General features: G+C 37.4%; 1 protein-coding gene across 5 annotated transcripts in view; it reads left to right on the top strand.

The window, feature by feature from the left end:
- Positions 1–25,744, top strand: part of ZNF800 (zinc finger protein 800) — a 31,797-nt gene extending 6,053 nt beyond the window's left edge. For 3 of the 5 annotated variants that reach the window (XM_083859660.1, XM_083859658.1, XM_083859659.1), the window contains exon 5: positions 1,938–6,577. In XM_083859660.1, coding sequence (XP_083715786.1) covers positions 1,938–3,697 — 1,760 coding nt within the window. In that variant the 3' untranslated portion in view covers positions 3,698–6,577. Of the gene's footprint in view, positions 1–1,937; positions 6,578–23,243; positions 23,387–23,976; positions 24,020–25,580 lie in introns of those variants that run through there. The other 2 variants (XR_014589866.1, XM_083859661.1) reach the window with 2 other exon arrangements.
- Positions 25,745–25,958: the final 214 nt, after the last annotated feature.

The raw sequence follows: 25,958 nt of genomic DNA, 5'->3' as shown, positions 1-25,958 counted from the left end.
AGTTTATACATGTAGCCTTTCAATTAAGTGTCACACTTTCTATTCCTTCTTCCCCTTTTTTCCCAATCTGTCCGTTACTGTGAAAGATACCAAAAGCATGTCGAAGGACTGGGAAACTAATCTCATGGAAAACAGTGGCTCTTACAGGGTCTTTCCGTTTTAGGCCATCATAGCTCTGATGGACTTTGGCTGCTCCTGTGAAGCAACCTGGGTCAATATTCTCCTGTACTAAGAAAGCCCTTGCAGTGCTTGTGTCCTGGATGCAATCTTTTGGTCTTAGTATGAAACACAGACTAAATGATTACCCTTTTATTTAAGGATCTGTGCTTGAATAATGCTGTCTCTTTTTACCTGCTTCACTTCACTGTGTGCTGCTTCAACATATTCTGTGATCATGCCTTGCCCAACATCTTTGTTGTAGAAAATAAACTTTATTATTAAATGAAGTAACTTAAATAGTGAGGGAAAAGCCAAGAACTATATTTTTTTAATGGAAAATTTATTCCAGTCTCATTCCAGTGATGACATTTTGTTAATCTAAGTAAAGTTGGCGTCAGCTGAAAGGAGAAGGTGAAAATGCCTATACTGTCACCTTCCTTACATGATCCTGCTTGGCCAGTTGGAGAGTCACAGAGCTTCTCTGTGGGAGGGGTTGATTTGTAGTTTCAAAGCAAGGTTAGAAATGCATGTGACTTTAGATGCAATAGTTTCTAAGCAAAGTAAGATTCCCCTGAGGAAGACTTCATGTCCAGCACCTGGCATTCTCGCCTTCATTTAACTTTCTGATTAACTTTCATATGTTAATATGAAATAACATGCAAGTAACATACAATGAAAATAACTTCCACTGTTCACTATGAGAGGTGCAAATAAAAGGAATAATACTACACACTGTGGATTAGACTAAATATTTGTGCTTTATATAAAATTGAGTATAGTTATTGAACTAAGTGGGAGTTTTTTCAATAAATAAAAGATAGTGAACAAGAGACAGGAATAAAAGTTCAGCACACCATGGTGAAAAATTTGTTCACTCAGTATAGTCATGAAGTAGTCTTAAAAGGTCCTATAAAATAGGAAGGGCTTTTTACTCTTGGTAAAAACTATATAGATAGGCTCATTTGAAACTGACTGTAAAAGGTGTTAAAAATGGGTTTGGAGCAACAAAACAGCCTGTTTTGTATTGATACTTTCCATGTATTGCTGGGTGTAGAAGGAATAACTCTGACTGTGGGTTTTTAACTAACTGTTACCAGGGCTCACATCTTTAAAATTATTCACAATAATTTGAACTATGTCATCTCAGTGCCTCACCTTTTTGCTGTAGGACCCTGGCTTCCTAGTTGTGCCATTGCAGATGCTTTGAGTGTCACACTGGGAACTAGAGCACTGAACTAATTTGGCATTTCAAAAGAGAGTATTTCTGAGACCTGTAAAATATTATCTACTTATATCTTCATGCAATGCTCAGGTTACACAGATGTTTCATTCTTTAGTAAGGATTGTTCAGAATTCACAGAGAAGAGCTTATTTCCAGAATTAGGTTCCTTTATTGAGAGTGCCTGTGTCCCACAGTAGGAAAATCGGTTTTTAATGATACTTCAGGCTTAGTTGCACACCTGCAGAACAGGCTCAGTCAAATGATGTTATTTTTGCAATTGATACAGTTTTTTAAAGACCAGCTTAATTCCAGTCATAGAAATTTTTAGTTCAGGTGGCTTTCACATTAGCACTCCAGGAGGGTTATTTCCAATGCTGGCTTTTAATAAAAAGGCAACTTGTAATGATTACCTAAAGCCTTTGAATGTTCAGAGAGTACAAAAGAGGATTTGTGAAATTTGGACACTGAATTCACATAGTGGTTAAAAGCTACTTTGAAATTTAAATAATTGGAAATTACCAAATCATTTAAAAAATACCTTTTCCTCTTTTCACAGACCTCCCAGATACAAAAGATAAGCAGAGTCAAGCCATAAATGACCTTCTTGAAGCAATCTATCCAAGGGTAGATAAGCAAGAATATATCATTACATTGGAACCTATAGAAACTAATCAAAATGCTGTATTTCAATATGTGTCAAGGACTGATAGCCCAGATGAGAACACAGAAAGTAGCCATACCCCTGATCAAGCTCCAGTACAGATACAGGAACCCAGCACTGAGCAACCCAAGACTGTTTCAGCTCCAGCCCCAGTCCCATCTGGGGAGGCTGTAGAATTACCTCCTGCTGATCCTGTTACAAACAAGGTGATACCTACTCCTGAAGAGCAGCCACCAGCAGTAAATCCTGACTCGGACTCTCTGGATAATTCTGATTATGGCCACCAGTTGATTTGTTGCCTCTGTAGGAAGGAATTTCATTCAAGACGCAGTGTTCGCCGGCACATTCGAAAAGTACACAAAAAAAAGATGGAAGAGTTAAAGAAATACATAGAAACAAAAAAGAAACTAAACCAGTGCTCTGCAAAAGGACGAAATAAGAATGTTCTTGTAACATTAGGTAGAAGTTGTCCTGTGTGTTATAAATCATTTGCCACAAAAGCCAATGTAAGAAGGCATTTTGATGAAGTTCATAGAGGATTAAGAAGGGATTCCATTACTCCTGATATAGCTACAAAGCCTGGGCAACCTTTGTTCTTGGATACAGTTTCTGCTAAAAAATCTTTTAAGACCAGAAAACAAAAGTCGTCTTCAAAGGCTGAATACAATTTAAGTGCATGCAAATGCCTTCTGTGCAAGAGAAAATATAGTTCACAAATAATGCTGAAAAGACATATGCAAATTGTTCACAAGATAACTCTTTCTGGAAAGAACTCTAAAAGAGAGAAAGGACCCAACAATACTACCAATGGCACAGAAATAAAAGTTGAACCAGCAGATTCTGCAGAACCTTCACCCCCTTCCACTGCGCTTTCTCCACAGAATGAATTAAAGGGAACAAATCATTCAAATGAGAAAAAGAACACACCATCAGCACAGAAAAATAAGGTTAAACAGGACTCTGAAAACCCTAAATCAACTTCTAAATCAACCAGTAAATCAACCTGCAAATCAACCACTAAATCAACTCCTAAATCAACCAATGCATCTGCTGCAGGTGGCCAGCAAAAAACCAGGAAGCCAAAACTTTCAGCTGGCTTTGACTTCAAGCAGCTTTACTGTAAACTCTGTAAGCGCCAATTTACTTCTAAACAGAATTTAACAAAGCACATTGAATTACACACAGATGGAAATAATATTTATGTTAAATACTACAGGTGTCCACTCTGCTCTTACGAAACGCGTCGTAAGCGTGATGTGATCAGACACATAACTGTGGTTCATAAAAAGTCACCTCGCTACCTTGGGAAAATAACTGCAAGTTTAGAAATAAGAGCAATAAAGAAGCCAATTGATCTTGTTCTAAATAAGGTGACAAAAAGAGGCTCTCAGAAGGATGAAACAAAACAGATTGGTTCAAAACAGGATGCCACCTCTAATTCTCCCAATAAAAAGTATGAAGGAGCCGATGTTGGCATTGAAGTAAAAGTAACAAAAAACTTTTCTCTGCACCGATGCAATAAATGTGGGAAAGCATTTGCCAGAAAAGCTTTTCTAGAACATCATAAGAAAACCCACAAAGCAAACGTATCTCATTCACCTGAAGAAAGTAAAACCAAAGGCAGAAGTACAAGATCTAAAGCTGTTGTCTGGTGAGGAAAAAGAAAAAGTGTTTTGTCTTATTTTATTTTTTTTTTTTAAAGAAAACCCCAACAATACCGCTGCATTTCTTTTGCTGTTGATGATTTATTGCCAAAAACATATTTCCTATGGATTTTATGGTTTAGTGGCTTAAATGCAAAAGTAGATGTCAAATTTGTTTCTTTTTTTTTTTTTTAGCATTTTGGAAAAGAGTTTAAATTTGTCATTGTAGAAAGAGGGAATGTAGATTAAACTGTACTAAGTCAACTCTTTAAATTGTCTTAAGGCATCTCTTGTAATCAAGCTAATATACATACTTTTTTAAAATAGTATTTTTTAAAAATTAACAGTAATTTTGTTTGATGTGAATAACTTAACTCATTTAATTAACTTTGCTGTCACCACTTGAAGTACTAAAAGCACTAAAGTAAAAGCTGATAACAGAAAAAAATCTCTATGAACTTACTGGAATTAGCATTTGTGAATTTCATTTTTAATGTGTATTGCCTACACACTGTCAACAAAAGTGCATAGAACAGATTTTTTAAATGTAATTTGGTTGCTTACTCACTTTGATTTAAAATCATTGTGGGTTAGGTGCCTGCAAATAATTTCGAAGTCATCAAATTTAGAATTTCATTCTTTTAATGCCTATTTATATAAGCCCAGGAGACTTGTGGTATTTTGATTTTTTAATTGTTCAAATGTTATCAAAGTTTTTTGCTTTAAGCATCTGTATGTATTGAAGTCTGGCCTAGAATTTTCTAAACTTCTGCTTACATGGTACTCTGGGAATTTTTTACACTTGGAGGGGTTGTATTTGTAGTTACTCAGTTTTCCATAGCCTTCATGTTAAAGGTGGCCTATTTTTAGAGGACCTTTTGAAAAAGAAAATATTTCCGTGCAGTCACTTTGTATTTCAAAGTGACCAACTGATTGCTGAAGGTTGGGGATTGTACAAAAATATGATGAAGAGAGACTATAGTGATACTTGTAGTTTTTAACATCCATATTCAGAATCATCTTTCTAGCATATTTGGTAAAAAGAAAACTAAGTATATGTGCCTTGTTCTGTATTTCAACTCTGAAATGCTATTTTCCAGGAGGTGATTTGATTTGAGTTCAGCTTTCACAGTGAATAACCACCTAGTTATTTTAAATTGTGATGTGGTACTTTTGTGACTCACTAATAAATCCTGACCGAATTAGGCAGAACTTCAAAAATGAACTGAATCGAACCCTGAATTATGCTGAATTCTAGAGAGGGAGTGACTTCTGCATTTTGAATAAGAATTAAAAATTTAGCCTTATAAATTATTTATGTTGTGTAGTTTAAAACAGATTTATATGGGTAAACTCAAAGCATTAATTTATTCCCATTTCTCTTCAGATAGGTTCAAGTGATGTTCGGAAAGTTTGAAGTTCATTTGAATGAAAAAGAATTTAGTTTGTTGTTGGAACTGCTAATTCTTGATAATGGTACTAATAAGGAGGAAATACATTCATAAGCTGTTTTTTTTTCTTATTATGTTAATAATCATTCTGACTGCTTGTAGGACAGTACCACTTCCCAAAACACTGAAGTAGTTAAAGTGAAATGCACATACTTCTAAATCAGCAGTTATCTCTATGCAGTTGTAGCTTGACCCAGGATAGAACAAACTTCCTGAAACTGAAAAAGAATATACCAGAGACAAGTTAATGAACAGCAGCTTTGGAAGAAGGTGGTTTTTCCACATTTAGGAAATCTTCAGAAAACTCATCGTGCATATTGGTCCTCTCTGGTAGTACTAATTGATGGACAGCTCAAACTTTGATGTGATATCCTACTTTGGTGAATGTTGTGTTACATACTCTTTTAAATTTATTACAAATGAATGTATAAGAGCAAACAATGTCATGTTTATTGGCTGAATTCTACTAATTTTTAGTATTAGCCATAAATTCAGTTTGTTCATATTGACTAATTTCCCAGTTCAAGGACATTCTGAATTTCACTGTGCTGAAGTTGCTTCAAAGACCTCCATTTTATTTCGTTATGTGGTTCATAGGAAAAATTTGTAAACATCTAGGAAGTTTACAAGAATATCCACATTCCTCTATTCTTTAATTTTTTTAAAAAAAATTATACACAAGCACTTTAATGATAGTTGCAGTTTATTTTTCCAGTTTATTTTTGAAAGATCAACACACTAATGTTAATATGAAGGTAGTGAATATTTGCTGATGTGTATTATAGACAATCTGTGCACAACCACTTATAATGTTAGCTTATTTCATTAAATATTAATAAAAAAGGGAGGATAGTTTGGGAGAAACTCAAAATATATTTTCTCTCAAAATCATAAATGACCACTATGGGTAGCACTTGACTTTGTAATTGGAAAATGTTTTAGATACCTTTTTTTAACCTTTTAATCAAGATTGTAGTAAAACAGTTGCATGCCTACCATTATAAAATTCTTGGCAGGTTTCATGCAATCATGGGTTTTGTTTTGGGGTTTTTTGTTTGTTTTTTGTTTGTTTTTTATTTTTTACCTTTTAGAAAATATTTTGTTTAGTGATTTGTGTCAAATTGCTACAATTTGAAAGGTATTGTACATCGGAAGAAATACCATGTTTTTTATATCGGTTCACTCCCTTACTTAGGGAGGTGCCTCATGTTCATATATACTTTTTTTGTATAAAATATATCTAAATGTTGATCACAAGATCAGGAGTAAAAATGCTTTTATGGATAGAGAACTATTTGGCCCTGTTAGTGCATTGCACTAAAAATACTGTGAATGGGAACTAAGATTGTAGCTTTGCTCAAAATGTTCTATATTGAATGTACATGCTTTTGTTTGGATAAATGTACTGTATTTGATGGAAAATAAAGCAGACTGGAAATGATTTTTAAGTGGGCATAAGCAAAAAGATGTGTTTGTAAACTTGGGATATCTCACTCCACAATTGGAAATTACATTGTTTGCATTTTGTAAAGTTTTATTTGTTGATTATTGAAGCTAGTTGTTTGTAATATTCTGTTGTAATAAATGTTTTTTGTTTTTTTTTTTTTAATTAAAAATCTGGCACTTGTGGAGCGAACACTTCACGCTGGTGGTCAACCTTTACTGTATTTTTGGCAAACACTGCTCATACTGGCCTTTTGTTGCTTGTAAAGGAATCTCTTCCTTAACTGAAGAACTCTGGTTGTTGTTACCCTTTTAGAACAAAATATTGAAGAAGATAGGCTATGCTGAGGTGGTTTTTTTTTTTTTTTTTTTTTTTTTTTTTTTGTTTAACGAGAAAATAGGATTACCTAGTTTTCCATTGGAAAGAACATTGATGGCTGCTGAAGGTTTCTTGTTTTCATGGTTGGATATAAAAAGGAATTGCCATAACCATTGCTTATTCTTTTATAAAAGAAGACATTAGGCTATTAATGTAAGTGCATTTTAAGTCATGTTACTGAATGCCTGCAGATTAAGATTGGGAAATTAAAATAAAAACGTAGGGATAGAATAGCTGTTCATTTCTCAATTTATCCTTCTGGTTTCTGCTGTCTGTTTCGGGTAAGTGTGTAATCTGCATCTTGAAATACATGAAGATGAAGTTACTCCTATATCAAAGTTATGCTTTCTGCTCACCAGCACTCTGTATATGAGTTTTTAATTAAGATGCAGTGTTGCATCACTGATGGGGCACATTGGTTTGGCTCATTTCGCTTATGCTAGCCAAAGACAAATGTAGTCTCGTTTAGTGGACCTTCAGAATTAATGTTGAGTCTTGTTGAAAGAGTTTTTATTTAGAGTGAATGTCAGATACTTATTGTTACGATTCAGGATGGCTCATGTAACGACACGTAGAACTCCAATTTCTTCAGAAGGCTTATAGCAAAGTTTATTGAAAGACAGATTCTTTTTATACAATGTTTATGTACAATGAATAGGATTGGTCCTTCAGGCCACCACCTTTTTGTAAACATCTCTACCACTAAAAAAGTTGGAAAAACACCAGATGTCAGGAGGAGAATATGTACAAGACTGTTTTGGAAACCTTATGATTTCCTAGGCCAGACAGAGAGTTCTGTTCTTGGCTTTCCCACAGGTGTCAAGCTTCTGCCTGGAGCCTTTGAATCCATGTTCTGACCACTGTCAGTTCCCACAAGACACTTTACAGAAAACTTTTGGGATGATCTAAACATTTTGTATGCAAGTCTGTCTTTATTTTTTTTAAGTGGTATATGTCTTCTAATGCTAAGGCTTGTGGAGCTAGCTTTCAGGGACGTGAACTCTTATTTACTAACAAGGGAATCTCATTGTTATCGTGGCACCAGGCTTTTTAAAGTCTAATACACTGATGTGTGTCTCAGAATCATCTTTTCTTTAATTGTCTTTCAGCTGAAGTTGTTGGTCTTCCTGGTTTTATTTTTTTGGTCTTTATTTTTAGAACGGTTTCTGGTTTTATGTTTTACATGTCTTTTCTGTCTGAAATGTTAGATTTGTGTGTAAAATGTCTGAAATGTTAGGCTTGAAGTCCTTGTAGTGCTTGGTTTCCTCAGTTTTGTAGGAGAATAAAGAAATCTAGCTTGGATAGTTGATGGTCATTACCACCATTTGTTTTTTTATTGGATTCTCTTGGGATGAATTTAAATCTACTGTGTGAAGGATTTATGTAACTGGTTGGGTCCTTGAAGTACTTAGAAAATGAGGTCAGTTTTGAGTGGTGGCTGAAAGGACTGTGGATAGGCATCTTTATTTCCCTTTTTTACATCATTCCCTTTTGCTGAACAGTGAAATACAGCAGTTGGTTAACCAAAGGTAGAACAATGTGTTATTTGGAGCATGATGGACCCTCAATGATTTTATTAATGGAGAAGCTGTGGTGTTTGTACTAATGCAAGAGGGACTGCTGGCTGGGTATAAAGGTTCTCTACTCATCTTGAAAAAGGCATCAGAGGGGAAGCTTTAGTTCCCTTTTCTAGGGAGCTTACTTCACAGTATTCAGTCAGTTACAGTCTTAAAGTACTAACTTCATAGACACAAGGTGGAATGTAATTTGAAAGCTACTTGTTTAGGATCATTCATTCCTTTGGGTATTATCAAGATATTAGTAATCTTAGTAGAAATGCTGTATACTTGAAATAATGTCTCAAATTAGGAAACAATATCATTGACTTGAAAGATTTAGTGGAAAATGAAGATTACCTGAGCCTTTGATAGCACATAGATCAAACACGTTTTTCTGCGAAACAGATGAAACTATATATTGTTTCACTGCATTGCCAGGAACAGTACTGTCGTGGTTGTTTCAAAGTCTGGATGGGTGAGAAAAATTGGCTTTTTCATCTTGCTCTAATAATCACTCTTGGAGAGTAGATTTGATGGTGGTTTTGCCTCAGTTATAGATAGGATTGAGGTTCTCTCTGTCAATAATCCACTGCACTAAATTTGTTAGCATCTGATAATACTGGTATTTTTTGTTTTGATGCTTTCCTGCTATTTCAGTCTAAGGCAACTCGGATGTACCTGGTCTGTGTTAGCTTAAGCCTTTCTAGTGCTAGCCGGTTCAGCTCTCTTGGCTGAGCTGGATTTGCTCTTTCATATTACTTATGTGCTTGAACCTGAAAGTCAGCTCCATTATTAGGGGCAAAACATTCTGCTTTGATGATCTTCTACAGCTGCTGATGTTATCTGAAAGGGTTGAGTGTGCCCGGCAGAGCAGAGACCAGAAAGCACAGTCTGGGGTTTGCAGCAGATCTTAAGTGTACATGTACTTACATTTTTTTCACTCTGTTGCTCAGATGTTTTCTTCTCCAGGATGTTGTGGTTTTATAGTTAGCGTGTGACTTCCTGCAGCAGACAAAGTGACTGGTTTGAAGTCACTGTCTCCTGACGAGGCAGGTGGGGTGAATCTTAGACTGAGACAGATATGTTAATTGTAATCAGTTTCCTTCATGACATCTGAATTTCAATTTCTACTCACTCTTTGAAGAAATAGCTACCTAGGAATGAACAGGCCTAAAATGTGCACACCATCTTTTAAATATGTAAAGCTGGATTTTCCATCGAAAATATATTCATTATGTTGACAGATAAGGACATCAATAATTTGCCTCAGGTATAAAAGTTTCTGAATTCAGTGAGACATTTATCTGCATGGTGTCGGATTGGTAGTAGATTAGGTGGTGGCTGGGTTTACAAGGCTGAGGATCGGGTGTCTGTGCTGTTTCAGAGTACTTGTTCCCATTAGTGTAAGCGAGGAAAACAAGGTGCATGACTTTGTTGACCTTGCTCAGAACTGAACAGATTGTGACTTGGGTCTTTTTTATTAAATCTCTGTACATAAATATTACCATTTGCTTCCTCAAGGAATACTTGCATATGTGAACAAATTAGGCATTGTAGAAATGGTGTTTGACACTGAATACATGGAGGGATTGGTTTCTTAAGTGTCAGTAATGTCCTGAAGCTTGGGCTGGAATTGGTTCAGTTTGTGCCAGTCACTGTTTTTGTAGTATAACAATATGCAAACACCTCATCAATTATACTTCATCTGGCATTTGCTATTCTGAGCTACTGTTTAATTATCATTATTTCATGATTTTAACTCCAGAATTTGCTTTTCTGCTATTCAAGGTGATACTGGAGATATTACGCTTTGAAGAGCTATTTTCAAATTTTTGTTTTCAGTAAGCTGTCTTTCAGTTTACAGTTATCTGGTTGCAGTGGTAGGATGTTTTCTTTCCTTGTTTTCACCTCTGTAAATGTTAAGACAAGTAACTAAACACAGCAAGGCAGACTCAGGTACTCAGTTATGTTTTGACTGAGACTTTCAGAAAGAAATTTCGTCTTGGTGAAACGTACTGAGAAGTGTGGAGGATGCCTTTGAAACTCTGAGTGCCTGCACAGCTGTGGACTGACCCACAATGGTTGGAAATGGCCAGCAAACTCTTAGCATTCTTGGCTTCAAAACAAGACTGGTGACGGACTAAGATAATTCTGCATCTTGAAGAGCAGAAAAAAATGTTTTTATATCTTAGAGTTAATATTCTCATCTTAGTAGATTGTTTGCCTACACCAGTATAATGCAGAGGAATGTAATCCAAAGTAGTAGAATTCCTAATATATTTTTAAATATTTTTGAGGAGTAAAGCTTAACATGTGAGCAAGGTTCTGTTGAAGAAGGAAAGGATAAAAATATGTCACTTTGATAGCTACATTAGCACAGCTACAAGACAATTTTCTTATTTTTTCATAAAAAGCCTCTTCCCTTGTGGAATGTGCTTGCTGTCATTTTAATGTTTCCATTACTCACCCGTGTAGTTCCCAGTTCAATTTTTAATATTTTACTGTTTGGCTGTGGTTGAGTTATCTCGAATTATCTATATACTTATCATGTTAGCTTCTTTAAACCTTTAATTTTTTTAAGTAGAATTTTTTGTTCGTTTCTGTTTTGAAAGCTGCTTTAAAAATGCTTTGCATTTGGATAGTATTGGGTCAGTGTTTTGGGTTTTTTTCTGGAGGATGAGGTGATCCAAACACCACTGATTTGGGTGTTCTAGTTTTGGTTATGGAGTCTTCTAGAGGGTGATTTTGAAAAAGATGAGAAGAGATCCAGGCAGGAACAATGTGGATCCTCTTATATTTATGCCTTTAAAAATAGATTAGATAAACAACTGCCAGAAGTAATATTTCTTTCCCTGCACTAGGCACCTGATAAATGGCTTGAGAACTTTAGGCCCTGTCCAGCTCTATTTTCTCACTATTTCTGTGTGCCTGAATTAGAAGTGAAGTGTTTATTATTCTCTTGTGGGTTTTTAACTTTTTTTTTTCCCTTTTTCATTTGCGGTGTGGTGCTCTTGGATTGTTTTCTCCTTAGTCATTAAATTGTTGTTTGGAGAGATTGAAGATAACATGTAACTAAATTAAAATTATTACCAGATCCTGGTTTCTCTGCTCCTAAGGGGCTTGCTGCCTTTGGAGCTACCCTTTCTAACTTTGGAGCAAAAAATAATCAATCAACAAATTATATTAATAACTAATAACTATGGCAACTACGGCAAGACTCATGAAAGGACGTGAGGCTGGTGCTTCTGTTTTGAACTGTCTTATACTGGGTGCACCTGAGAGGAACAGGGTAATTCCTACAGCATTCACTGCCTTAAAAAACAATTCTTGTGTTTGCCTTGGTATAAAGAGTGAATGCTTTGGGCAAGTGTTTTGTGTGTGGACAGGAAGGACAGTAGGGCTATGGTTATTATTAGGCTGTGACTGTACACTGCCGTAACACCTCATCCTCTTCCCTGGACCAGGGAGACTTTGGGAGAGGAGTCAGAAGATGATGAGCCTGCACGAAATCTCACTTTTGGAGTGGTGGATGCAAGCGGAGCAGCAGAAGGAAAATCTTTCTGTGGGAGCAGCCCAGGGTTGGTGAGGAATAAGGATTTTCAGGTTTGCACTGGCTGGTGAGGGGGGAGGCTGAACACTGGTAGGTCAGTGCCGAGGAAACCCCACAATGCCTGGAGCACACTTCGGTCCTTTTCTGGGATGGAAAGGGTGAAGTCACCCTGCGCCGCCTGAGCTGCTGCTGTTCTGGCTGTGGGAGACTGGCATGTGCAATCAGTGATCTCAGTTTGTGTCGCAGCTGTTTTCAGTGGAGGCCTTTCCGCCGTTGCCGTCCCGTGTCCGCCTGCGGGGCCGGGCCTGCGGGGCCGGGCCTGCGGGGCTGGGCTGCCGGCAGAGGGCAGCAGCGAGCCGGGCACGGCTGGGGCTGACACACCGCCCGGGGCTGTGAGCGCGGCCTGGGGACAAGCGGGTGCTCCAAAAGCCGAGACAGGTTACTGCCGAGGGCTGGCCTTTGACACAGGAGTGAGCCATCATTAATGTGATCTCTGTAACCAGTTCCTAGTTGTGACATTTGAAATTTTCGAATTGTAAGGACAAAGACTTAAGGTTTGCTTGGTTGCACTTGCTCTTTGTCCCCAAGGCTGAGGAATAGCTGGGGACAATGCACTGTATCGAGGTTAGGTGTAATCTACCAGGATGCTCTCTCAAAATTAGCACATCAAAAATCTGTGCAGCTCAACAACACTTAAGCTCCTTTTTTGTTACTTACTCCCTTACTGAATATTAAGAGAGGAATTGTAATTTTCTAATGTCTTTCACCTCCTCTAAGCTTCATTTAACTTACCTTTCTATTTAAAAAGCAAAATGCTGAACACAAAATTACCTCCACCTTTTAAAATGCAGAAACTTTATCTTGGGAATGGTGGAAGACATTAGAAAATGTAAATAGAAATTTCTGCACTGTTGTGTTATTTAGCGTCTGCTAACCTGTTTTTTTTCAGACCTGGAATCTGATTCTATTCCCAGACTTGCTTGTTGGAAAGGAGAAACATGGGTCATGTCTACAGATAGATACCGTCTCTTTTATACTTTTCGTATAGACGACCACCTAATTTCAAGTTAACACAGCTTCTGCCAAAAGATAGAGAATAATATGAACTGAAAAGCAGTTAGTGTGTTTTCCAAATGAGAATTTGTGTGGTTTTGGTATATTATTTTGTCTTGAGGTGGTGGTGGTTGTTGTTACTGCTGGGTTTTTTGTTTGTTTTTTCTTCTTTAAAATGGAAAAATATCTCACATTCTAACCAGTAACTGCAGGGGATACAATACTACATTGGGAGCTATAATGAAGCATATACAGGTCGGTATACAGTATAGTGACTGTATGTATATAGACTGTGTCTTGGATAATGGCTAAAACCAGTAGTGCCACATCAGAGCCCCTTTTTTTCATAGCTTCTTATTCTGCCTCTAAAGAAATTGGTCTGTATACTGATTAAAACATATGCAGTGAACTTGGTTATTCTGGTGGTACATGACCTCTACAGGACATACACGATTTAATGTGTAGGTGCCAATCTGTTGTCTGTGGACCCATTTACATGTGCAAGCATTCTGTAGCCCTTTGTGTCAGATTTATTGGATTCACACAGTGCACAATTTAATGTTTATGTGAAATGATGAGTTTACTGCAAATGAGCTCTCTGCAGTGATTATATCTGCAATTCTGAACATCCAGAAGTCTTGAATGCCTCACCTGCACAACAAAACTTAGTACTGCATGGGTTCTGTGAGAGTGCATTGAATCAGTGAGGAGGCTGCCTAGCTCACTTGTGTCGTGAAGCCAGGTCCCACCTTCTCCTCTGCTGCTTCCTGGGGTCTTCCTGCTCTACCCCAGCTCTTCACAGCACCTGCAACTAAGGCAATATCTTAGCTAGGTTCCTTGACACTGTGACCCTTTCCAAGAAAAAGGAAAGATGTGTTATTGGCTATTTCCAGGAATGCCTTTCCTCTTTTGGCTTTTTGTTTACATCTGCTTGCAGACAGCCCTTTCAACCAGGTCATATCTATTGCCCTTTAGAAACTTGGAGGCATGCAAGTGGCTCAAGCATCAGCTCCATAAAGAGTATGCTCCAGGCTCTGAAGAATTTTAGATCATTCCATTCTCGTATCCATCCCTGCTTTGTCCCTGTGCAGCTGTACCAACTACAGCATACACCTAACAACCAAATGTCTCTAACAGACATCTGACAGCATAGGAAGGTGTTTGAGTTGCATCAATGCTAGATTAGTTTATTGTTTTCTCACTGCAGTCTGTGTATTCTTAAGGTGAGTGAAGTGCAATCACTAGCACCATGAACTTTCAGTCCCTTCTATTCACTTGGGATTTGCAGATCTTTCTGTTTTAGCTGAAAACAGCAGTTTGAGTAGACTATCTATCTTACAGATAATGGTACCCTGCAATTTTTAACAAAGACGACACTATTCCATTAAATTCTGTTTTGTCTGAAGAGAAAAGAGAATTGATATGAGAATAGGCTCTTCTTTTAGGGCTATTGTTGCGATTCTGGTGATATCAGTTGTAGTATCAGTGATGGCCAGAGAGAATGATTAGGGAGAAGCTGTTCATCCAACATACAGACTATTTTTGTCTGCAGCGGAGATGAACTAACAGGATGCTGCACCTGCCAGATTGGCTGTCATGTTTTCATTGTCATCTGATCCACCAGATTAATCACTATCCTTAAGGAACTCTTAGGTTTTGATGATCCCTGAGAAGCTCTGTGGTATCAGCTCTCCTTCCAGTCACTGAGAGCATATGAGCTGTGGTGAGGGGCACAACAGCCCCTGGTTTTGAATGTGGTCTGTTATGGAGCTACAGGCAGATAAATCCACCCAAAGTGTTTCAGGAGGTATACGACATGCTCGTTGATGTGGTTCACATTTGCATTTTTCTGTCAAAATGGACTTTTAAGTAGATCTAATGTGTAATGTCATGTCAGTACTCGTGATAGAACCTTTGACAACTCTAGCAGTACATGTCAAAGGATCTTGGGACCCCCTGAGACTTACTGGTCTTCTAATGAGTTCCTACCTCCTTTTTTGACCCTTCCTGACCTGTAGTAACCGCTACAAGGGAAGACTTCAGATACATGCCAACTTTTGTGTGGACAGAAGTAAGCCAATTAAGATGCATTGCAATTTGTCATAGGGCAAAAAGCCTGGTTGTATGAATAAGTTGAAACTTCCAACTCAGTCAGATTGTGCTGGCATACAGCTTGTTAGAAACACTCAGTCAGAACTGTGTGACTTTTATGTCTTTTAAATAATGTTCTAGTTCTAGAAATCTGTATGAGGAGATCATATGTTACAAACCCAGTGTTATCCTAAGATAGGAGAGTCAAAGAGGTTGATAATTTTGGCAGAGTTGTCCTGTAGTCTTTTTTCAGAAAGATGCCAATCAGCTACTCCCTATGAGACATAGCACTTACTCTGAATACTGATAGAGGGATAAATACTTGGCTAGAAATGTCAAGAATAAAGTTAGTGCCTTTTACATATGCCTTTTGCTATCATGATAATAAGGGTTTTAGTTCAACTTAGATTTAAACCTTTCCTTGATTTTGTGCTTAGTGTTCACTTTTGTCTTCATACATGTGTAGTTTAGATTTATGAGGATGGAAAGGACCATTATGATTAGGTAATCTGACCTGAGCAGAATCCATAGACTTCTGCCTAAGCTTGTGCCTACATTACAGTTAACCCCTCTGGCTGACTTCCAACAGGTTACTGAAAAAGATCTCCAGTTGCGATTTTAATATTAACCTTCTGATGCTTATTCTCTCCCCTCCTTTGGTTATATCCTCTGTTACCTGTCTCCTGCTCCTTTTGGCAAATTTCTGTCATGCTTCATGCAGATGGAGCCCCTTTAATCTTTAGTTAATTGCTTTCCTGTTCTTCTAATAAAGCCTGAAGACTCCTTTTTCAGTAAGGAAAAAGGATTTTGTGTTAATTAGCCTCTGTGCATATGGTTAGAGAAAAAATACTAATGTTTTTATGTGGTGGGACAGTAGGAGTCTGGAATCTAATCTGTGCTGTATGTCAAAGATTCATGAAGCTGTTACATACCATAATTAATTTCAACTTTTATTTTTCATAGCAGGAGCTATGCTTTCATTATAACTTGGGAAATGAGAACTAGTTTTTAAAAATAGTGACTCAGCTTTAGAAGAAACTGTTTTGATTTCTGATCCAATTATCTGCTTGATACCTAGTGTCCCTGCCTGATGAAATAATAAAAAAATTAAATATTTTAAATTATCAGTTTTCTCCACGATAGCTATGCATGGAGTCTGAAATGCTGCCTCTTGAACATATTTAAAGTTTACTGAGCTGTGATGCTTGGGAAGTATCTTGTCCAGCTGTCCCCTCATTTTATGTTTCAGTTACAAGCACACAGAGTATCAGGATTCCTAAAGGTGGTCCTAAATTCCCTATCTAGTCAGCAAAAGTGGATGGCTTTGACAGCTTTTAGAAAAATTGTCTTTGTCCTAAGTTTGGGCGTTTAAGTCATCCACGAAGTACAGTCAGGCACTTTTCCAGACAGGCAACACAGCGATGCGAGGTTGAGACGTAATTTTACCAAGTGAAAATAGATGTTTAATTGGAGAACAAGGCTACTTTGTATAATGCACTGGAGTGGTGATTAGACTTGATATTCTTTATATGATAGGAAAATAAGAGGGTTAGGTTTTCCTTGAACTAATTGTTCAGAGTCTCAGAAAAAACTCCAAGTTTTTGATGTAATCTTTTCCCATAAGTGGGAGCCAGTAGGTATTTCACAGGCAGGCTGGGTTTTTGAAGTGTGCAAAAGTTGCTTATAAATGCTAGATCCTTATTTTGTCACTTAATTTACATAACCACCATATGGCAACAGTCCATCTATCACATACTGGCTGTAACTAATTTTAACATTATTATTCATCTTTTTTTCCAGCAACAGAAGGAAAGAACTTCTGCCATTTGGAATTGTATGCATTACCTATCGTGTAGTAAAATGGTGTGTTCTTCCTTAGATAAAATGCAGTCTCATCATTGCAGAGCTGAAAACTGGAAAATGGAACACACAGAAATGTAAAACAGGACTAATTCCTGAATTGTTTCTGAGTCTTTAGAGACAATTTATTTTGATTAAGTTTTCTCTGCTTATCCATTGGTAATGTGATGGAGATGATCTGTTGAGTAAAGTGGTGCAACTTGGGAATCGTTGTCTGCATAGGTGATTGATAATGGAGAAAAATGACTGAAAGCAGGAGAGATGTTGAGCTGAATATTCAGTCTGCCTCTTGGAAAGAGCAGAAGGGAGCTGGCCAAGGTCTAGATTAGCTGACTGATCTATAAGATGTAGTTTCTTAGCCGAATCATTAAGCCTTGAAAGGTAGCTATTAATCATCCATAAAGGCTTTTGGTCCTGTCTAGAGCATTGCTCAGGGAAAGCAGAGACAGCCCCGGCACATGCACAGGGTACCGGAGAGGGGAGGCAGCTGCTCCAGACCAGGTACAGTCTGTGTGCTGGTCTGGGGAAGGTGTAGTTATTTAACCTGTGAAAGAGGCCAGCTGGCTGTGATGAAGAGATTGCTTTTAAGAATGCAGAATGTTTAACTCTTTTTCTGACAATATTTAGGCAAGCTGAGAATGATGGGGGAGCAAGGAAGATGTGGAGTCTGTCTTCACTCTGTGGCAAGGTCAGTTGTCTTTTTCGAGGAAGGTTTGTCTGGCTTCCTCTTCAGGCAGTTCATTCTTACATTTCATTATTCTTGCCAACAGAAAATTCTCTTGGCTTGATGTGGAAACCGTACTGCTAAAATCTAAGCCTGTTACTTTTTTCCTTCTCCTGGATGAATGTAGGAAACTAACTGCTCAATCTCTCCCTGCAGCAGTGTTTATGTGCTGGAGGGCTGTTAGCATGTCATGGTTTAGTCCCAAGTTGTTTGGACTCAAAATTGGACTCAAAAATTCACTGCTCTGTGTTTCCTCCAGGGTTGTATTTCCTGGAACTGTTCTTGCAACTCTCCTATGCATTCCTTCCAGTTGGCTCACTTGAATTTTTACTTCTTCTTCTTTTTTTTTTTTTTTTTTTTTTTTTTTTTTTTTTTTTTTTTTTTTTTTTTTTTTTTTTTTTTTTTATTGTAAGAACAAGGCAGTATCACAGCTGTGCCTTACAGGGCAGAGGGCTTTTACAGATTTTGCATTCTGTATTCTGGCTCATGCATAATTCTGTTGGTACCTTAAGAAACCTTTTAAGCTTGATGTTGACTTCTATTTGGCTTCTCTTTTATATCATTCAAGGTCCTTTTCTACACTGATTTCTTATTGGCTGTCTTCTGTTCTGTATTTATGTGGTTCATTTGCTCTGACACGATCTTGAACTTGTCCCTGTTGAGGTGCATTCTGTTTTCTTTTCCCCAGACATTATTTTCTTCTTTCGTCCACAGTATTTTTTCCTTTGCAATAGGTTCATTTCCTTCTAGGTTCATTCCTTCTGTAAATTTAATATGCACTTTCTGAATCATGGAGTTAATACTGGAGTGTAATTGCAGCCAGGACAGACTCGTGGTGAACCCCATGTGACACATCCTTCTGTTCTGATGTTTACTCATATATGGAAATGCTCTGGGAGAAAATGCAAACCTAGATTCCTAATTTGAGAATTTTTGGCCACATGATTGTAATTTTTACTTTCTCCTGGCTTTATGTATTGCATTAATGACATTCTCTCTACTTACTTTTGGGAAATGTGTGTACAGTAAGGACATCTAAAAGAATGCAGAAGTTGAAAACTGTGACTTGCTATTGCCTATTGTTCAGGTCTGCTTGCAGAGGAAATATTGGCTGATTTACTGGAAGAAAAGGAAAGAAAGACTGTGATGCTGTACTCCCCCCCAGATATAATGTCATTTTTGAGGTACAGTTTATCTCAGCTGGCAGCAGGCCTGTAAGCTTAAATGAAGACAGACTTTGTGATTAAAGAAAAAGTCAGTTGTGACTTTTTTTTGTATAAACTAATTCTTTTAATGTTAAAATCAGAATTGTACCAACAACAACTGTGTTTACCTTACAGCATTGGCCCATTCTAGCTTTTTTTTTTTTTGTGGGGAGATAAGAGGCATTAGAAACTACTTTTTTTACTTCTCATTTCCAGGTGCTGAGGGTTAAGAAGGAGTTGAGCATTTATGGCATTTTTTTTAAATACAATTTTTCAAGAAAGTCTACTTCTTCTGATATGTGATGTGTGTTTTTTACCATTTCCAATTGCAGTGGAACATTTTTCTCCATCTTTTGTCACTTGTCCTGGGTGTTCTCATGTCATCTCATGAGAGCAATAGCTGTCTCATTGCTCTGGGACCCACAAGAATCACGAGAACTTGTTCGACTCAGTTTAGGATGACGGAGTTGCCCGGATGATGGGAAGGAAAGACCATCTTGTGTAGTTCTGTTACTCTGTGTTTTTCTTTTGCAATGTCATGATTCCCAGCTTTCCTTTATCCTTCATTTCACTTTTGACTGCTCTTTGCTTTTCCTCTTCATTCTCTTTTGTTTGTTCTCTTTTGCACCTGTCTTCCCTGCAGGAGGACATTTGGTGTGTGGGGACGTGAGGAGGCCTGTTACCAGTCAAAATATCTTGTATTTTTCCACTCCTTTCCTTCTTTCACACTCCTTGCTCCACTTCTGACAGCAGTGAAGTTTCCCAGTGTGAAAGTCTTCCTCCTTGCCCTCATGGTGGGGACAGCACTAAGGGCAGTCATCTTTCCATCCCTGTTAGGACTCTGCATCAGGCAGTCTCTTTTTATATTATGTTGTATTCTAATTAAAGTTGATGATTTTTGCTTTTTATTAAATTTCAAACAAGGCAAAGTTTATTTGAATAAAAGCTAGAAAATTAAGTTTCTAAATTGAGCAAACTTAGAACTCTAAAGAAAGGCAAACAGGAAGTTAAAAAATCCCAACAATTTCTGTTCTTTCAGGTGATTCTTTGTTTTAGCTGATTCAGTAACTTCCTGAGTTATAACAAACTCTATCCAAGCTCCTCGTGCCTGGGAAGTTCTTTTTGTTCTTCCCTGAGCTGGCAGGCTCCTTGGTGCTCCTTGGCATGTTCTCTTTCCATGCAATGATTTCATTGCTTCATCTGTTGCCTTAAGCATCCCATAATCACAGCAAGCAACTCTCCAAAGATGTTCTTCCCTCTTAAATTCTGGCTGATACTGTATTTTCAAAAGAAAGTAGCAAGAACTTGGAAGCAGTAAATTAAAAAGAATCTGTCCCACAGCATTTGAGCAAGAGGGATTGTCTTGAGCATTAGTGAGTGCACGGGGAAGGAGTCGATGAGCAGGACATGTTAGGTTACAATTGTTTTGTTAGAAGGAAACTCCTGATAAGATAAATGTAAAGCAAGATTCTGAATATCATTATTCATCTGGGATTTTGGTAGAGGAACTTCACAGTTGAATCTGAATATAATTTTATTTAAGTGTCCCTAGTGACTATGATGTCATTATTTATTTATGCTAGTGCCCGCATTTAGCTGACCACTTTCCATACATTCAGGAAAAGACAGTGCCTGGCCTGAGAAATTAGTCTAAGGCTGGAGAGAGGTGAATATATACAGATTAGCTATATTTGTTGAGTTCCTAATAAATCAGGAAGATGATTGCTTATTTGATACTAATGGAAAGAATTTGCTTATGATTGATCCATATGATCTAAGAAGAGGGGTTTTTACTTAGATTAAGTAAGATTTTTTTTATATTGTAATACTGTTTCACAGTTTGATCTATATTTATTCGTAGGTCTGATTTCTTGAAATATGAGTTAGGCAAAGATTAGCAATGTGCAAAAATGTGTATCTTAATCTGAAGCTCTAAGGTAAAACCATTATTGCTGTAGATTTAATAGGAACAATTTATTAGGCAGTTGTGATATTTTTAGAAAACTAAGGTTGCAGTTACACTTGCAGAAAGACTGGGCAGGAAGGAAAAATAAGATGCTGGTGATCTGTATGGGTGATCTTTCTTGTGATGTCAGGTGTTTAGTGTTTTGAGAGCAGGATGTGTTTTGATTCTCTTTCCCTTTCAGTTCTCTATTTCAGGTTTTAGCTTGCACCCCCAGAAACATTATTGAGTTGTGAACTGAAATAATTTTGCCCATTGGGTCCTGTTTAGACAAGCTTTCCTATAATCTATTATTGTTAAAAAAATCTGCTAATCTTTTTTTTCTTTTTTAGCACTTGCCTAGAAAGGTTAGGTGCTTTGCCTGTAGTATGGCAGGTGGTATGGCTGTGCTTGTTTCAAAATATCTCCTTCTGTGCACCTCATCTCTTGTTTCCAGTGAGGGCTTCGCACTGCAGACCATGGCCCTTTTCCTCCCTCGCAGACACTTTGGTCAGTGGTGCTCATTCTTGCAACCATGTATTGGTTACAGAAGGCAGCTGTCTGACCACAGCAGTGACTTGAGTGCTGCTTTTTTTCTTTTCCTGTGCTCATAGGCTTAAACCCAGGAGCTGTGAGAACCTCCTGTACAGTCCGAGCTGCAGGACATCCCTGCAGAAATTCAGTTTTGAGTCCCATGTTTGTAACCGAGCTGCAAGCATGCCCTTTAGGAAAGTATGTCATCTGAGAAGCTCCAAAAAATTATTGATTTACAGTAATCTCAGTTTACTTGTTCCAATGGGTAATAAATGTTTCCTTAATTTTAATCAGGGTTCCTTTGGCTAGTGATTTTCATGTTAGGTTTTGTTGTGCTTCTGTTGGTTTAATAAGATAAGAAAGCATCCAAACCCTTGTTTCTAAACTGTATTTTTAAGAAATGCAACCCTGGAACCTTCTTGTGGTTTGTTTATAACATTTATTGGCTTTCTATATTCTTCAATACTGACATTGGACTCAGGTTCCAATATCCGAATTACAATCTCAGCTGACAAGGTATGGATTTTCAGAAATGCTCTCTCCCAAATCAGAATAGAACAAGAAGACATTGACAATTTCTATAACTATAGGCTCAAAAGCAGTCTTACAGCTAACTTGAGACATTTCATTACAGTTTGACTTTTAATAGGTGTTATTTTAAAAATTTTTAATATAATGTGATGTCACCAAAGATGCAAAAAGCATATTAAATTTAAAACCAAATCATGTATATTTAAAAACACATGAGAAGTGTCACAAAAATCAAAACATCTTCATCTTCTTTCCTAAAATTCTTTTCTTATTTAAACTTAATCTCTGATAATGTTGAATTTTCTGATGAAGAATATCAGGAAAACATTGCAAATTAGCTCATATCAATTGGGCAGTATACAATGTCCTACTTGTAACAGATTCATTCTTATTTACACATCTGAACATCATGCTATCCCTCATAATCACACAGTCATGTTATGAGCTTTTTTTCCCACTGGCTATTTCCCTTAAACAAGAGCTCTTCTCTAAGAAATTGAATTACAGGATACTGCTCTTCCAGATCTGGTTCTTTGACCTGTATTCTTTGTTTGAAGGAAACTAGCACTTCAAGAACCAAAGCCTCCATGTGGAACTGACCCATTCTTACCACTTCTGGCCTGCTGCTGGAGTTTGTACTCCAGTTGCAGTGATTCTTTTGTATTCAGTTCAATAATAAAGGTATTTCTTATAGTTGAGCCAAGAATAGAAGCTCTGTGTAACGCCATTTGATATATTTCTGTTTAGAAATGTATAAACCAAATTTTCAGTTGAAATACACTTTATATTCAAGCATCTGCAAGTGGGTGATGAACTACATACTCATATAGAGTTTTTACATCTTATTTTTCTTAGAATTCTATTCTTGTTTTTAAACAGAAGGTCCTTCACCATGATGTAAAATATTTTGTCAAAGCCTGTTATGTCAGTATAATTTACTTTATCACCTAAACTTCTAATTTCTTGCAGTAATGGTATTTGTATGACAAAGCCTGCTTTATATAATTCTTACTGAATGACCTTAATTATGCTACCATACTCATGGCAAATGGCATCCCTATTAGCCTTCCATTATTTTGTGAGCAATCAATATCAGTCTATCCCTTTAGGTCATCCTTTTTAACTTTCTTAATATGTAATTAGCTTTTTGCCATTTTTTTCTTTCTTTCACATTATACCAATATTTCTTAAAAATCAATGTTAATCTTCTCCCCAACTTTCTTGTTTTTTGAATAGACTCAAGGACAAGGCTCTTCTAGCTCCTGTGAAATGCTGAGGCTGTCTGAACTATTCACATCTCCTAATCTCAGATGCTGGGAGGCTGTTTGAGCTAAAGCTGTGTTACACCTGGACATTCAGAATGGGGAAAGGTGTTTCAGGTGAAACTTTATATTTGTTTGGCTGTAATTTGGAGAAACAGGTTAGAGTGTAACCTCTGTAAAGTCTTAGAGTGGTCTTGGTGAGACCTTATACGTTTGTCTCTCATTGTTTGGTGGCACATGATCAGAAGGGTAAAGCAGCATGAAAAGTGTGGTAAGTCCCTGAGCATGGCTCCAGTTTGGGAACCAAGAACTGTCCTGTGTCCCAGCTCACTCTGCCATGCCTGTGGGACTTTGTTTACCTTGCAGGTAACAAACTTGCTGCTTCCTTTTCTGAAAAACAAAGGATGGCATCTGTGCTCGTTTGTTGTATATCAAATAGCAGAAAATTTTGTAAATAATTTTGCAAACAATTTTACAGTTTAAAAATTGTAAAATTGTATGTCTACCTCTTCAGTATGGTCAGGCTTCTGAGCTACAGCCCACTACCTCAGCTATGGTAGGAAAATAGGGAAAACGTGCTGTCACGAAATGTGTGTGCATGCTTGGAGAACCTGGTTGAGGATTCTTTCATAACAAAGGCATGCAGACAGTAGGGGAGAGGAATTTGCTTTACTTGGAGTTTTAATAAACTTTTTGATACTTTACAGCTGGAATTTGGTTTGACCCACTGCAGCAAGGACCTTTGCTGTGGTAAGTCAAGATATACTCACTGTGACTTGCAACTTGAGATTGGGAAGAAGATGACACTAAAAGGACAAGTAGCTGATGACCCTATTAGACTCAAGTATCAGAGTGGATATGTTAATTTGTAAAAGCCAAACATGTACAGCACAAAGTCAGCACATGGCAGAAATGTACAATGATTTTCCAGTTTTCTTACAGTTTTTATGAGCCATACATGTATAAGCTTCTTAATCTCCTCTGGCCTGAGGAACTGGACTTGTGACTTGTAAAAACTACAAACAAGAAAGTCTGTTAAGTAAAACAAATCCTTTTTAGTCACAAGTATCTGAATTGATCATAGCGTCATTTATTGCACATGACAAGAAAATATGATTGACCAGATAAAGATTGTATGCTATGCTTTGGACTATGTAATGCTATGCTTTGGACTTCAGAATAAATGTTGGCTTTTACAATGCCCAGGATTTAAATGTTCAGATCTTCAAATGTCCAGTATTCCTGAAGCACATGGGATTGAATTATTATTTTAGTAAACTGATCCTCTTGAAGACAACAGACAAAAAAAAAGCCTTAGGATAGTTGGCCAAGTTCCTATTGATTTCCAGCTGGCAAGTTGATATCATCTCCTTCTTCCTGCTTACATAATGCAGTCACTAAAAAATAATGTCTTGCTTTCTATTTTATGATTGAATTTGATTTGTCTGAGAGTCTGTTCTAGCAAATGTGTGCAATATCAGCTTTTGTGACATTAAAAAAATAAATCCAATTTTCTATGCATAAAATTGTATATAATTTCATCTTTGACTTCACTACATCACTAATACATACCTTTGAAAGAAATCTGAGATCTTTTTGATACTTTGAGGGCAATAGTATGCAAAGCTATCATTGCCACACACTATTTCAACCTGTTTTATTTTACTCTAGTCTTCCATAGCCCATTTTGTATCAGCTCTGGAACTGTGTGTGTCATCTGGCTTGGGAATATATTTGTTGTGACTACACTTGCCATGGGGTTTGCCAAGCTAAACAGAAATTGGCAAAAGCCTTCTCCATCCTGTGTCCAAAACAAAGAGACTGCTGTGCTACGCACTTAGTCATGTCATTGTTTAGATGCTTATTTTGCTTACAAATCTCTTTGGGTGGGCTTTCACTCTAAAACCAGTGGATTTTCTCAGAAAGACCCATATAGAGTCTTTCTGTCCATATATAGCTATAAAGTAATGTATGATTTGATTGACGTTAAAAAGAGTGAAATTGGAGGCAGCCACATCTAACTTTATTCCCACTTCCCACAGGCTTCACAATGTGCGGCTGCAGAACTAGGTCTGTGCTTTGGCATGGAATGTGTTCCATAGCATTTTATTAATGTAGTAGAATATATAGGTGAACTCATGAACTGGTTGTCACCTCTAACTAGTTGGTATTTACTGCTGCTAACAGTATCTTCTCAGTGTGCCCAAATCCAAAAGCAAGGTAAAAGTTTGCTCTTCCTAATGTCAGATTTGGTTATTATATTTTTGGCATATTTTAGTTGCTAAAACTTGGTCACCTCTCTCCATTGAAGATGCTGCGGTACCTGCTGGCCTCTTGCTGCCACTCCAGAGGAGTGAATGTCTCCCGTGTGGCTGGTGGTGATCTCCCATCTGCACCTCCCTTGGACAGGACAAACATTCCTAGACAGCTTTTACAGTTGAATAACTGGACTGAGCTCTTGCTGCCTTTTATTCAAACATCCTGCCCAAGGGCTGCTTAACCTTGAAGGTTTCTAAATGTCTCCAGAGATCTTCAACTCAGTCTGCAATGTTGCCTCCCTACCAAAGCTTCAGTGGATCCCAAAAGTAGGCAGAAGAGCATGCAAAATCCCTTCAAATGAGCCTGCCTGTCTCATGGCCAAAACTGTGCCCTCCCTAGAGGTAAGTATACGTGAAGTGTTTCTAATGGA

Source organism: Zosterops lateralis (genome assembly GCF_965231275.1).
Source record: "Zosterops lateralis genome assembly, chromosome: 4".
Classification (NCBI taxonomy): Eukaryota; Metazoa; Chordata; class Aves; order Passeriformes; family Zosteropidae; genus Zosterops; species Zosterops lateralis.
This window is presented reverse-complemented; position numbering and strand designations above follow the sequence as displayed.